General features: G+C 39.8%; 1 protein-coding gene across 2 annotated transcripts in view; it reads right to left on the bottom strand.

Moving 5' to 3' along the window:
- Positions 1-418: 418 nt before the first annotated feature.
- TRUB1 (TruB pseudouridine synthase family member 1) overlaps positions 419-14,262 on the bottom strand; it is a 28,120-nt gene continuing 14,276 nt past the window's right edge. Inside the window, exons 4-8 of one of the 2 annotated variants that reach the window (XM_030951693.1) lie at positions 10,176-10,257; positions 5,869-5,941; positions 4,565-4,710; positions 3,430-3,486; positions 419-2,055 (exon numbers count right to left, since the gene is read on the bottom strand). In XM_030951693.1, coding sequence (XP_030807553.1) covers positions 1,841-2,055; positions 3,430-3,486; positions 4,565-4,710; positions 5,869-5,941; positions 10,176-10,257 — 573 coding nt within the window. In that variant the 3' untranslated portion in view covers positions 419-1,840. The remainder of the gene's footprint in view (positions 2,056-3,429; positions 3,487-4,564; positions 4,711-5,868; positions 5,942-10,175; positions 10,258-14,262) is intronic. The other variant, XM_030951694.1, reaches the window with a different exon arrangement.

The following is a 14,262-nucleotide window of genomic DNA, read 5'->3' as shown; positions in this document are numbered from 1 at the left end:
CCTTGATTTATGATTCACTGGGGAAGAGGAGAGGATTCCAGGAAAAAAGGCTAAAGCTGGTGAATTGGTGGACTTGGCACTGCTGGGGAAATGGTCAGGCCTGATGGTCTTTAAGGTCTTTTCCAACCTGAATGATTCTGTGCAGATTCCTGAACATGAACAACTGCATTCCATCTCTCCCTATGCTTTCCATATGCATCAGGACTTGCAGCCTAAACCAGAACCTGTTGATGTTCACAAGATGCTTTTTTTAATTACCATTTCATTCCTCTCCAGTGACTAGACTATGGAGCAGATCCTGTCTTCTCAGGATCACAGATCTGTTAGCAATAATTACAGCAGACTAGTTGCAAGCTAACCAAAAAGCTGATGGAAATAGAGTTATTTTGAAACTAAAAATATCAGGGGCTCTTAAATGGAATAGCAAGAAAGGCTTGGTGAGCATTAAACAAACAGATGAGATTAAGAATGTGTTAGACACTTACAACACTGTATCCAAATGTACCCTATTAATAGAGAGATTTCTCAATTGCACTGATTTTTAAAGAAACAAATCCCTGAAGACGAAAGAAGAAGACTAATAGAATTATATCTACTGTGCTATTTTTCAAAAATCAGGAAGATAAATGAGAACTTAATCTAGAAAACCACTAGAATAACATAAATCAGGAAAACAGATTCGGACAGTAAGAGAAGCTGTGTTTCAATGAAAGGCTTTGATCATTCAAGGTAAGTATACTGGAAAATTAAATTTTCTGCTTTTTTTGATTTCTTTAGGAAAACTCTCTTGTTTCTCTGTTTCTACCCAAAGTACCAGAAAACACACCCCAAAAAGAAACAAAAATCTCCCACTGTTACCTCACTGGACACAAGCTTTTCCCCCATCCTTGAAATGAGAATTTCTTGTATGCTTGTATTACTTCATCCATATTGTACTTTAAATATGCTGCTGCTATAGTGCTCTACCATTTCAATTTGCTATTTTCAGCATTTCCTTTAAGTTCTTTACAAGAATATACAAAGGAAGAAAACTGTTTACTGAATAAAACAAAGTCTATCCTCCTTCTAAACAAAACCTTCATTAATCTTGCATAGACTTCAGTTTCTTATTGTATAGAAAACAAAAACAAATCCTATAGATTCTGGAAGGGTATCCTGCAATGAGGAACTTCACAATATTTATTTAATTTCTTAGACTGAAAATAAGTTTGGAACCAACACAATGTACCACCTTTTTTGTAAGATGCAGGCACAAACCCATCATCTTCAGGGATTGTTTATACCATTATCTTGACTTAAAATATTAGCACCTTCATATACTGCATTCTAGAACATTTGACTGGGGAACAATCTGCATAGGAAAAACTCTGGTAAAATGGATGTATCCTGAAAGGAATTTCAAGAAAGCAAATTGCCAACCACATTCTTGGGTCCTTTAATCTATGAGAGACTTGTCACCATGGTATTTCAGCATTTGAGTACCAGCTGCAAAGAAAAGGAAACATTTTTTGTAACACATTTATCAGACATTATTGCATATAATTTTTTTATTGATGAATTCTCAACAGCAGCCATCTTGCACCCTGAAGCTTCTTTAAAAGTCTATAAAAATTTGGCATCAGTTAAAGTGTGCAAGAAGAAAAGTAAACAATCAAGAAACACTTAGCACTGAATATTTTCAGTGCACATTCTAACCCCAGGAAACAAAAGAGCCATTTCTCTTGTGTTGCAGTTTGTCATCCTCCCAGCAGAGACTTGTAGATTTACACAGGAGGCGAGACAATCCCAATCCAATCTTAAAACATCTCAATCATCCAGTCTTTTTCCTTGATCCAACTTATCACTTATCCTCACAGATCACAGCAGTTTCACCAGGATGCTCTGTCTTCAATTTTTTCCGAGCTGGCTCTCCCAGGAGCAGGGCTGTGCAGTGCTCCAAGGACTGAGCAATTTCATCAATTGTCCACTTGTCTTCGTGCAGGGCGTGTTCCTCCAGCGTGAACGGCCCCTGCTTGGTGCGCGTCAGCTCCTGCACCGAGGCACAGGTGGAGAGCTCTGGAGAAAAGAAGGAAAGAGGGATTGGACAAAGCACGTGGATAAACTTTAAAAGTGTAACCACTTCCAGCTCACTTAAAATGTATTTTTGTATGTAGCCTTTTCCATTATTCTGCTTTGTTTGACAAGGAAGGTCATGAAGATTCATCAATCATTTGTATCTTCTTAAATTTGACCCAAGGATGTCCTTTGATTTTAATAACTGTCCAGTTTAGTAAAGAGTTCAGAATCTGACAGAAAGCTGTCAAGAATTTTCCCAGATTTAGACCAGAATGGAAAGTGAGGAAAAAATGCTGTAAGATGTAAGCAGAACATTCTGCATTCTCAAGTGACCTTGAACTATTTTTCTACACATTCTGAGGCCTTAGCACTTCTTGCCTCCAAGAGGTATTTTTAACATTTTTATCCCGTGCTGCCTACCGGGATAACAGAAACTAAGAAAAGGAAAAATAAAAAAATACATACAAATGCTCTCCTATGTTAAATAAATATCAGCAGGACATAATTACATATCAAGAAGCTACAAAACATAACAGCAACAAACACTGACTTGTAAGCACACAGGTACACTAAAATATTCTCTCCCATCCTTTCTGATGCAGGAAGGTTTTTATTTCATTTTCAATTTTTGAAAAGAAGCCAGCCATGGACAGACTTTATCTTGGTTTTCATTAAAGGGCTAAACATAATCCAGTATGCTCAGAAGGCAGTAACAGAAACTTGGACTTGCCTAAGCACAAATAACAACATTGAAATTCATAGGGTTATCCCACATTACTTGCCTTCCTACAAATGTATCATTAAAAAAAAAAAAGTTAGAAATGGATTATCTATACTCCATCATGCAGTTTGATAGATACAGAGCACAAGACAAATAACCCTGTGGGAAAGCAAAACTATTCACTGTTCAGGCAGAGTAGAAATAAAACTCTCGAAAAATCATCACCAGTGTGGAAGTCTTTCCAGCAGATAGGGTTTATTATGTGCATGGTAATGTTCTGTGCAATCTGTTTTCAAAATGTGATGAATAATGTTTAAAAAGACAGTATCTTTCTTCTGATCCTTAATCTGAGTTAGCTTTAACACATGAAAGAGAGGGGAAAAAAAGTCCCCCCCCTTGCCTTGCATTATCTTGCTCAGTGCTATGGCTTGCTCCATTTTTATCAGCTCGCCCCCAAGGTCCCTGGCAATTATTTAGCCATCATTCCCCCATGCCCCTAAGGAAATTACCTGAGTATATAAAAACAAGTGATAGCACTACAGTTCTGCAAAATAACACACAGGTCTAGTTACTTGAGATATACAGAATGACAATTTTTTTCCATAAACACACACTTGTTCCTTATATGGTCATGCAGTTTTTTTCATGCCTACCTTTGCCAATGTCATTGACCAGGCTCCTGACATAAAAGCCACCACCACATTCAACATCTGGAATGTTAAAAGTGACATGGTAAATTGCCAGTGCCATGTGAAATCTACATAGAAGCCATGCCCCCACATAAATGTAAAAATGCGCTAAGCAAACAACCCAGTGATAAAATATTTATAGGATGCAACATCAATTATTCATCCTGGAACATATGTGAGGGTGAAATTGCTAAGCTAGACAGGAGGGAAAGCAAATAAAATGGCAACTGTACTAACTCACCAGAATTTAAGAACCTGCTATGGTATGTTAAGAAATGTTTCAGTCCTATTCATTTTAAGCATTTCAGGTTGATTCCATATTTCTAGTGATGAAAGCAAGTTATTTCAAGTATAGCCTAAACTGACAGTGCTGCAGACAGGCAGCTCCATTAAAATTTTAAAATTCACCTTTAACTTTCCCTGCTCTCTCAGCCCTTCCCCCTCTGCCAGTGATCAGCTACTTGTCACCCAACCATAAAGGGCTGAAGTCACACAGCACTGAGTTCTGTCACTCATACCTGCTCATCATAAAACATCTGGTCCATCACAGGACTGGGGATTAACTGGGCAGACAGATCAATGCAAGGCATCATCTTGACCTTACAGTAGCATTAAACATTTACAAGAGTCTTTTCTGGTTTATTTATTAATATGCTTCTTAATGTACTACCCAACTTTCTTGATGAATGACAGAAGGAAGGATAAGATCCTGCCTCCTCAACAAGAAAGGGGTCTGACAATAACTGAAACTGGTCCTGAGAGAGATACCAGCAGGTCGGGGAATTTGTGTGTAGGAATGGCAAACTGAAGTAAGCAGACCAGAGAGAGGAATGAGCTGGAGGTTGCAAAATCATGGACAGATGCAAATAATCCCCTGACCAGTCTCTCAGAATTTTGCCTCACTGAGAGATTATATCTAATCAGCTTAACTTAAACCAAAATACAGTGCTTTTAATACAAAGTGAAAGTCTCTGCACATGGGCTCACACCAAAATAAGTAGCTGAGTGAAATGAAACCCATTTCACTCTGTTAGTCCCATTCTGAGTGTAAATAAACATTAACAAGCTGGGAGCATTGCTCTATGTAATAATCTTTGACCTTTACCCAGCGTGAACAGTGGTGGCTGGAACTGCTGGAGAGAAAGGCTGTATACTCTCACTGGCCGAGCAGGCTTTGCTTCCACTGCCTCCCCTCTCTTCATCAGAGTTGAAAGCCTTTCTCCATCCTTCTTCAAAGCAGAATAGCTGATCAGACAGAGCATGAAAACGTGTGTCATATGGCTGTAATAGAACAGGCTTCCCATTCTCCAGATCCTGGCAATATTGTACTAGGGTAGCACACGTTTTACAACTCTCCAAGTACTCACAAAAACCCACAAAAACCCAGTGAGCGCTGCTGAAATCTCTTGGACACAGAATCATCCCATTTACCAGGAGCAACATAAACCAGAAACAAGAGATGGCCTTGTATTTCTCTCTTGCTGTACAGATTTAAAAGCATTTTATCACTCACTTTGCAGTTTATGAAACAGAAGGGTTTCTATAAGGGTTACCACACTTGCAGCTGCCTCTAGAATCCCATGTCTCAGCAGTCAGCAGGGCATCCTCTGCTTCAGTGCTACGTTGAGCTGAGCACTGGGAGTCACTCAGGCAACTCCTGTAATTCTGCATTGCACCTTTCCTTGTCCCACACCAGGGTCTTTCCTGAACAGCATCTGCTACATTCTAGGATGTTTAGGGAACCACTACACAACCACAAAAACTGATTTCACTGATTACATGGAACTTTATCCAAAGCTCCAACTTTGGTCATGACAGAAAGATGACCATGGAAAAATCCAAGAGGATCTTGCTCACAGTGTGAGAGGGCAATTTCAAACAGGTCACATGAAGCAGAACACGTGGGGCATTACTGACCTTACAGGGCTCACACTGGAACCACAGTAAGTGACACATGGCAAATGCAAAGGAAAGCAGGCTGGCTTAAACCACCATGAAAGCCATCTGTCACAAGCTAAGTCATGCACACTGCCAGCTAGTATGGCTCACCTGACCAGATGAAATTTGCTAAGCTACAGAAGCTCAGTCATTAATCACTCATTCATTTAAGGCACTTCCACAGAGATGGCAGTGAGATTGCATGACAGAAGACAAGCCCTGCAAAGCTGTTTAAGACTTTTGCTACTTTACAGTTACCCAAAACACCCACAGACTCCAGGTCACCATTTGTGCTGGATCTTCAAATGGGCACGACCTGTACTTGCAAATGTTCAACTCCTGACTGCCTGGCCTCTATCCTCTTGTCAAAATGTGTCTTAATACTCCTGAGAGAGCTGACTTCTGTTGGCAAGTCCTGACAGCCGAACACAATTGTCAAGAGTGAGTGAATATCATGGAACTTACAGTGGGGGAACTTGCATGATGTCCCCTGTGAACTTTTGCAGAACGTTTTCAAGATCTCCTTTTGTTACCTGGTCTGTGGAAAGAAAACAGTCAGTATGTTAGTACTGATTATTCACAGGGCACTAATGGCATCAATCACATTCTGCAAGCAGACACAAGTAAGAGTTCCCTCTCTTCAGAATTTAGATGGGGTGAAAGACACCAAAGAAAAGAGATAAAAACCAGATTATAGGCAGGAATGTGAATTATCACAAAAGGAGTGGAACAAACTGTCCAAGGTGATCAGGACAATCTGGATACTTTCAGAAGGGCACAAATCCTCCTTAATGTTTTCTTTTGTAATTCCCCTCTTAAGGCTGCAAACTCATCTTTCTTGGAAACTATATAAAAGCTACAACATTTGGAATATTCTTATTTTTTTAAAAAGCATCAAAAAGAATAAAATGCTCACCTAACCCTGGGAACTTCTCTCTAAGAGAACCTAACTGCAGGGGAAAATACAACAGATTATTAGAGAACAAAACCACTGGTGTAGAAAAAGACTTTATCTGAAACAACACATCAAAATTTCCCTGTCAAACAACTAACCTGCAAATGTACTCTGGGGTATAGTTATATATTAAGTAAGGCAATTTTACTAAGAAAATTCTGTAAAAGAAAGACAGCTGGTTTAGGCAATGTACTTTCTTTTAAGAGTACACATAGACATCTGTCCCACATTTATTGAAAGACTATAACTGAAGTAGCTGATTGCACTGGTCTTCTGAAGCTCTATTCAACAGAAATTACATTCATCCCTAATTTTTTTAGAGAGTGCAAACATAAGATCTGCAATCACAATGCACTTCAGTGCATTTCCAATGTCTAGGGTTTGACTAGCCCTGTTTCGCATAAATAATATTTAACTAGTGTCATCCCTGCTAAGTCAACAGCATTCTGGAACATAAACCAACCAATTTTATTTATCAAGTCCTTGTTGTATTTTGAAACAGATATTTGCTTGCAAACATTAAAAGCCAGATGTACTTCATGCTGTAAGTAAAAAACATGAGATTTCTTTCCACAGCAGCTCTGGGAGATGATCCTGTGGTTCCTCACTTCTATAAAGCACATTCTGCAGTCTCAATGGCCCAAGCAGCTGTCCCAAGATGTGTTATTAACAGCAAGGTTGCAAAGCACAAGGCAAAAAACCCTGAGATGCTAGAGAGAGACCAATTTACATCAGAATACGAGCTAGGAACAACAAAATCAACTGTACAGTAACTCTGAATCTTCTGAAGAGTTTCTTACATTGTCATTTCAATCTTGTTTCTATTTAGCAACATATCACAACAAAACTACATGGTGGAAAGTCAGCATGACTTGGACCCATGACAGTGATGCTGTCAGCCTTCTTGCGAACCCCAGGCTGCTTCAGGTTAAAATCCAGTATTTAATAAGTAAGCACAAGTGCCCCTTGGAGTTCTCCTTCCAGTCTTCACCCCATGAACTGCATTTGTAGCCAGGGCATTTAATGAGACACCTGAGTTCAGTTCTGGCTCTGATCTCATATTCCCTTGACTGAGAGGTTACATGTGGCCTCTGAGGAAGTCACTCATGATACAGGCAAGCTCTGTCTCAGGAGAAAAAAAAATCCCCATGTGAAGAATGATGCATTAAGCCATTAACAAACAAGAGTTGTGTCGTGTGTTATCAAAGTAAATATTTACAGATGCATTTGCTAAGATCTGGTGTGCTTTTGAGCACTGGTGACTACTGACTGATTTTCCTGCTGCAAAGGAAGGAAAATAAAGTTATCAAACCCAAAGGTGCCATTTGTGCCACAACCTCAGAAAGCCTTCACTGAAGCCTGTGCTTGTTAACAAACTGCTCCAAAAGAGAACACAAGAATTATCCATGACAGTGTACCAGAAGTTCAGCAAATGACCTCAATTCAGTCTGACCCAGCACAAATCATTTGAAAACAGACAAGCAGAATCCTGAAAGGCCTACACTTTTCAAATTATTCAGGTAGCTCTATTAAACATATATTTCAGCATAATCATCAGAGACCTGAGAAAAGCCTCATTAATTTTGTTCTCCATGTCTGGATATAGCCTGTAGGCAGCTGGGAGGAAGTGGCTCTCAGAACGTACATTCCTGTACACAGTTACAAATATTAAAAAAGGGCTACTAACATTAATGTGCTCAAAAAAGCATCAGAAGAATACAAAATGCTACTTGCTTCCAAAGTCAGCATCTGACAGCCTGGCAGCAGTATGAAATCATAACCTCATTTCATGGGGAAATGCAAACTCGTTGTCTGGTAAGAAACAAAAAGCTATGAGAAGCTCAGAAGGGGTTAAAAGTAAGGAGCTCTCTTCAGTACATCCTGACATTGTGACTAACTGTACAGTTTGCTTTCTAAGTTGCTGTCTAGGGACACTTTGAGGACTAAAATGTAACACTTCCTTACAGTTAATATAGCTGGCAACTTTCTGCAGGCACTTCCCTCTTATGTTCCAATGAAGTCACTCAAGAAGAGTGATACATCTTACAAACTGGTTTAGTGTCCTTTCTCTGCACTAAGGCGCAATCCTGGATGATGCTGGCACTGCAGGATTTATATTCCCTTGCTCTGCTTCTACGAGAATCCTTGTAGGTGTCAAAAGAAGACTGCAATTCACTCAAATATCTGGTTTGCCTTTTCTTGGAGTACCTATCAGGGTAAGAAATAAGGGATGGTGGGCCAAAGAGAGTATCCCGCAGAAAATCAAATTGTTTTGGAGAAGACACTGGAAAAGATGAGGAATACAAAACATGTAGGTACCATGGAGAGCAAAAAAGGAGTATCCATGCTCTTCTCTTTCTGAAGAAATCACATCTGACTGATTTGCACCAACATGGAAAGCAACTGAGACCAATGTCATGAGCATTTCCTTCAGCCATCACTTTAGGCAAAAGGAAACTGCACCCCAAACAGCATTGCCCCAGCAATGCCAATGCTGCTCTTCATCAGACCATGTGATGAACTGGATCATGCAACTGATCTCAGTTTAAAATGAGAAGTAACCCAAAAAAAGGGGATGTTTCCAAGCCAAATCAGTTCCCCAAGCACACAGCCTAACAGAAAGGTGATGCACAGAAAGCACACACCACAACAGAGGTGGGAACTACTGTAACAGGAGCTGCCAGAGAAAGAAACACACACAAAAACAACACTCTAAATTCTGTCTGCAGTAAACAGCACAAAATGAAAAAAGCAAAATTAGTGTGTCAAAAAATGGATTTTTATACAGATAAATACCAAGAAAGTGAATCATCACTTCATTCAAGCACCATGAGGTATTGGCAACTCTAACACCATGTGGATGCTCAGGCCTCTAGAAGCTTAGAGACTTAGAGCTTGATCCTGAAGCATAAATAAATGATCCAACATCTCTGAATAACACTGCCTAGTAATTAACACTATTTAGAATGTGGACAAGAAACTATGCTTGCCTGCCTCATGAGAAAAGGAAAACTGCAAAAGAAAGGAGATGGGAAGTGAGAAATGAAATCCAGGCTTTTCATCACACCATTAAAAAAGATTATTTACTTCATGTACCTATTACCAGAATGTCAGACATGTAGAGTTGCTAAGCAACTGGTTACCTATTATTTTTTAATTTTTTCCCCAAGGTTGTGAAAGAGCTAATAACAAATACATTTACTGCATTACTACACTGTTTCTAAGATGCCCAGCAAAGCCACAGTCAGGATGAGTTCTGAAGCTTCATACCCTTGCCCTGTGCTCTGTCAGTCAGAAAATTTCATTTATTAAAGATGTAAGCAAGACCAAGATCTGGAAGATAGCCATATGTAGAATGTAGTTTATGCCATCCTCATTAAATGTTAAGCAGTCTATAGGTGAAGTGGTGTCCTAGAGGGAAGATCCAAGTACTTTATTCCTCCACTGGCCTTAAAGGGTTTTACTAAAAGAGGACTCCTGGGACTACACTGTGAGAGAGGAAAATGTTACTGGACACAGCACGTCATTTGTCAGCCTGTCAAAGATTTAAAATGACACAGTCCTGCCCAATTCCATTTCCTCCCTCCTAATCTAATGCCTGGTTTGTTTTTTTCCAGCAGAAATGAACACTTGCGTTGGACATAATTGCATGAAGCTGGTTTGAATTATATGAGTGCTGAAGTTGAAGATGAAATATCTCAGTTTAATTTCACATTTAAACTTAATTCAGAGTCCCAAACATCTCTTCCGCTTTCCTATGACAGAAAACACTTATGCCTTCAAATTACATTGTGTGTATAGATACATTTATGCTTACCATAAGGTTTTTCTTCAGTTACTTTTCCTGTAGCATCTAATGTATCAGTAGCCTTGCCCAGCATCCCAATGGCAGTGTACTTCTGGGAGGGAATAAGAGAGATTACTGAGTCTAGTCTTCAAGGTTATTTCTTAGGATTTTTTTTCCTTTTTCCTTATTTTTTTAAATAAAGACTGCAAGTACCAATTGCTTCAAATAGAAGAATACTGCCTAAGTGGTAAATCCAGCAACTCTGGGTAAGCAGAAGTCAAGATGAAAAAACATGGAATCAAACAAAAAGCAAATCCTGTATTACATGTGCCTGTGATTTCAGTTTTAGAAACCCAAGGAAGAAGCAACATGGAATCTAATTTTTACTATAAATACATCAATACCATAAAGAAAATAATAGGGTAGTAACATCAAAGTCTCTGTGGGGTGTCATATCATGGCTGAAGCAAGGCACAGAGAAGTACCTTTCACAGACAATTTTTCTGTTCCCTTGCACACTAAAAAAAAAAAAAAAAAAAAAAAAAAAAAAAAAAAGACACAAAGACCTTCACTTGTGAAAGCAAAACACCCACTGCCAAGACAAAGCATTACAATGGTTCTGCCACGAAATGCAGGGATTTGCAGCAGCCTGAAGCTGCAGTTTTGAACTCCTGGGATCTGGTAAGGACCTTGTGACCAGCACAAGGAGTTCAAGGTCATTGAGTAACATTTCTGTTCATTGTGAGTTCTCTGAATATTTGTTTCAGGGTTTTTCAGGGTTCTTCTCTAAAAAATCCTTCAGTGTAAGTGTCTGTAGTTTGCAAGAAGGAATCGACCTGACTCCAGGTCATCAGCTCTTGTCCTTCCATTTCACCTGATGCCCTCCTTTCCCACGTTTTCACCCTAAGAACTGCCATGCTCTGAGCACACAGCACAACCTGCTGAAGCTGACAGAGGCTTCCCCTGCACCAGCTGCTCCATGACTTGTCACAAGGCTGTCAACACACCAAGGCTCTGTAACATGAGTCTGAGTCAAGTTTAGGGATACCATCAGGTATTACATCAGTGGTTTGACCCATTGCCTATCCCATTCCAGTCACCTCAACTTCCCCAGGGTAAGTCCAGAAGCCTTCAAATAAAGCCTGGGAGAGAAAATTGGAAAGGTTCCTCTATTTCCCAGTAAGGTTCCTGTGAACTTACTCCCAGCTGAACGAATGCAAATCTGAGGATGCATCTTTTAGAAGCTGGCTGACCAAACTCTACTGGAACACATCCAAACAGGCATAAGCACTAACATTTTACTGTGAGAAGCAATGCATCCTGCTTCATGTACTTGCAAAGTACAAACAAGCTCAAGAAATAGCAGTGTAGGCATATAAATCACACCCACACCACTGGACTAGTAAGACATGCCTTGATTTTGTTCCATGTGACAACCTGCCACTTCAATGTATTTCTTCAAGCAACTGCTGCAAAATGGAAGCAGCAGAAATAGTCAGACAAAAGGCAGCAGAGTGCAGACTTTAACATAAAAATAACTGTATTCTTTCCTTACTTCATGTGCTGGGTTAGGCTGGGAATACAGAGAATTTTCTTCATAGTAGCTGGTATGAGACTATGCTTTGAATTTATGCTGAAAACAGTGCTGATAACACAGATGTTTCCATTACACCTATTAAACTGTCTTTATCACAACCTGTAAGTTTCACCTTTTTTCTGATTCTGTCCCCATCCCACTCCAAGGAGTGAGCAAACAGCTGTGTGGTGTTTTAGCCGCCGGCCAGATTCAACCACAACACCACACTGGGGCTACGTTTTCCCTAAATATTGCAGATGTCTGATAACTCTGCAAAATTTGGTATTTTAAAATAAAAATCATCAAGTTAACACACTTCTGGAATGCATGAAAAAAGAAACGAAAGAAAGAATGGATGAATGCTGCTCCACAACAAATATTTAAATAAACTTTAAGGTATATTATCTTTTACTACTATATTAGCTGTTAGGACCATAAAATTGACTGCTTCCTGAGACATTTAATGATCTGGTTCTGAACATTAAATTGCACTGCCAGAAATACACTATTCAGCACCTAACCTAGAGGTTAATAAAAACACGTGAGCAGATCATCATTATACTAAGCATGATGAATGATCTCAGCAGTTCAGTAAAATTCTAAATCTGAAAATTTAAAAACTCTCACTCTGTCTTCTGATGTTTCCAAATCAAAAGACTCATACTACTTCAGTTTAAATTATTTCTTTTCCTTTAATTCTGGTTTTGGTTATCTTGCTTTAGGCTATCTGTTACAATAACATGTTGTATTGGATCTGCCAGCAACAGAGAGATAATGTCTCATCTGTTAATATGTAAACACAAATGGCATGAACAATACAATCCGAATCTCAATATTTCCCTTTTAATTTCTGCAAAAAGAGCAAAAGGGTTTACAGTTTGTACAAAGAACGTCCTTAAATGTTGGTCACAAATCCCCATTCCTTACAGGAGCATTTAAAGAGTCACAAAATACTCAAGCCAGAAATGCAATAATCTGCAAAGGAGGCTGTAACAGCATAGGAAATTAAGAATTACAGTTGGTTTATGATCCGTCTCTGGAGTGCCCTTGGCTACCTACAATTATATATCATAATTCTTACTTGCCACTGGATAAGGTTTACTTCTTCCCCTTTGATAGGGTGCAAAACCTGGAGGCTGTAGAAGATAATACCAGAGTCCAGAATTATTTGTGTCAAAATTCAGCATTAACACTCTTTAGACTCTCACTCACGCTGCCCTCAGAAGCACCAATGGATTCTGAGTCATTTAATAAGTGTTCAGTGACCTTTTCTCACCTGTGTTGGCAATCATTTATTTCTTCCAGTTTTACGAAATACATCTAGGGACATTCTCCCTGTACTCTCAAATTACAAATCACTGCAGCAACACAGACAGAAACTGCTCACAACACTCTGCCTTCAACCCACTCAACCCAAAACAAAAAAAGCAAGGTAGTAGGTGTTGCAGGCAGTGGCAAAGCCTGACAAGTGCAGACTGTGACAGAAAGCACCCCTATACTGCAGCTCCTCAGAGAGCATCCTGCCAGCCCACAACCCCTACATCCTTGCCTTCTACTCAACTCAAGAGATCAGGACCCAAATCATTTCAAGATTGAAAGCAGCATCTCAGCTTCCCTATGGATTGCACAGCATGCAATTGCAGCACATTAAAAGCTGAAATCCAGCGCTCCCAGTCACGACTTCCAAGTGCTGCAGCATTAATTCCAACACAGAAAGCTGGGCTGGTCCCAGTGCAGAGCCTCACAACTGTACAACAGCACCCTGAGGACAAACAGACCTTTCCAAAACTATCCTGCAGCAGGGAATGGCTGTGTCTCTCAGCCAATCAGAAAACCATTATGGCAAGTGAAACAAAAGGCAGCAAAGTGACCAGAAGCCCTTGAGTATAAGCAGCTCCACCATTCACAGCAGTGAGAAGAAAGCCTTAAGAAGATGCTTTACAGTGACAATCCACTGCACTCTGTCAATGAAAATGCACAAACTGTCACACAGACTGGGGGATGTGCTGGATGCAACCCCAGCAAGACCAGACACACACAGTGAAATGCTTGAGTGGTCGTGCATGTGCACCCTACCCACAACCAGAAAGAAATACACCATAAAAAGCCAGCACTGGATTAAAAAATAGGATTACAGGAATCTAAAAGAAACAAATTACAAACCGCTAATAAATCTCACAGGTCTTGGGAAGAGGAATTTTGTTTTAGTGTCACAACCACAGGGCACAGTCAACATTCTCACAAATAACAAACCATATGTTTACCATAATATTTTTAGTAAGAGTAGCTATAATTTGGCTTTTTTATTTTCATACCCAGTTTCAGAGAAGTGCTTAGACTAGCACAGAAAGAGAAAGAATATCCATAAAAAGAAAGATAATAAAGGCAAGACTTTATCAGCATGCATATTTAACTGGGAAAGGGGGAAGAGGAGGAGAAGGAGGAAGAATCCCCTCCCATTTCAGGGGCTACACAGCCAGCAGAGCTTTCAGCTGCACAACCCTACCCAGGGGGGCTCCAGGAGCCTGAAGCCCCTGGGCT

This window comes from Camarhynchus parvulus, chromosome 6, assembly GCF_901933205.1.
Source record: "Camarhynchus parvulus chromosome 6, STF_HiC, whole genome shotgun sequence".
NCBI lineage: Eukaryota > Metazoa > Chordata > Aves > Passeriformes > Thraupidae > Camarhynchus > Camarhynchus parvulus.
Note: the sequence above shows the minus strand (reverse complement) of the source record. Positions and strands in the feature narration are given on the sequence as shown.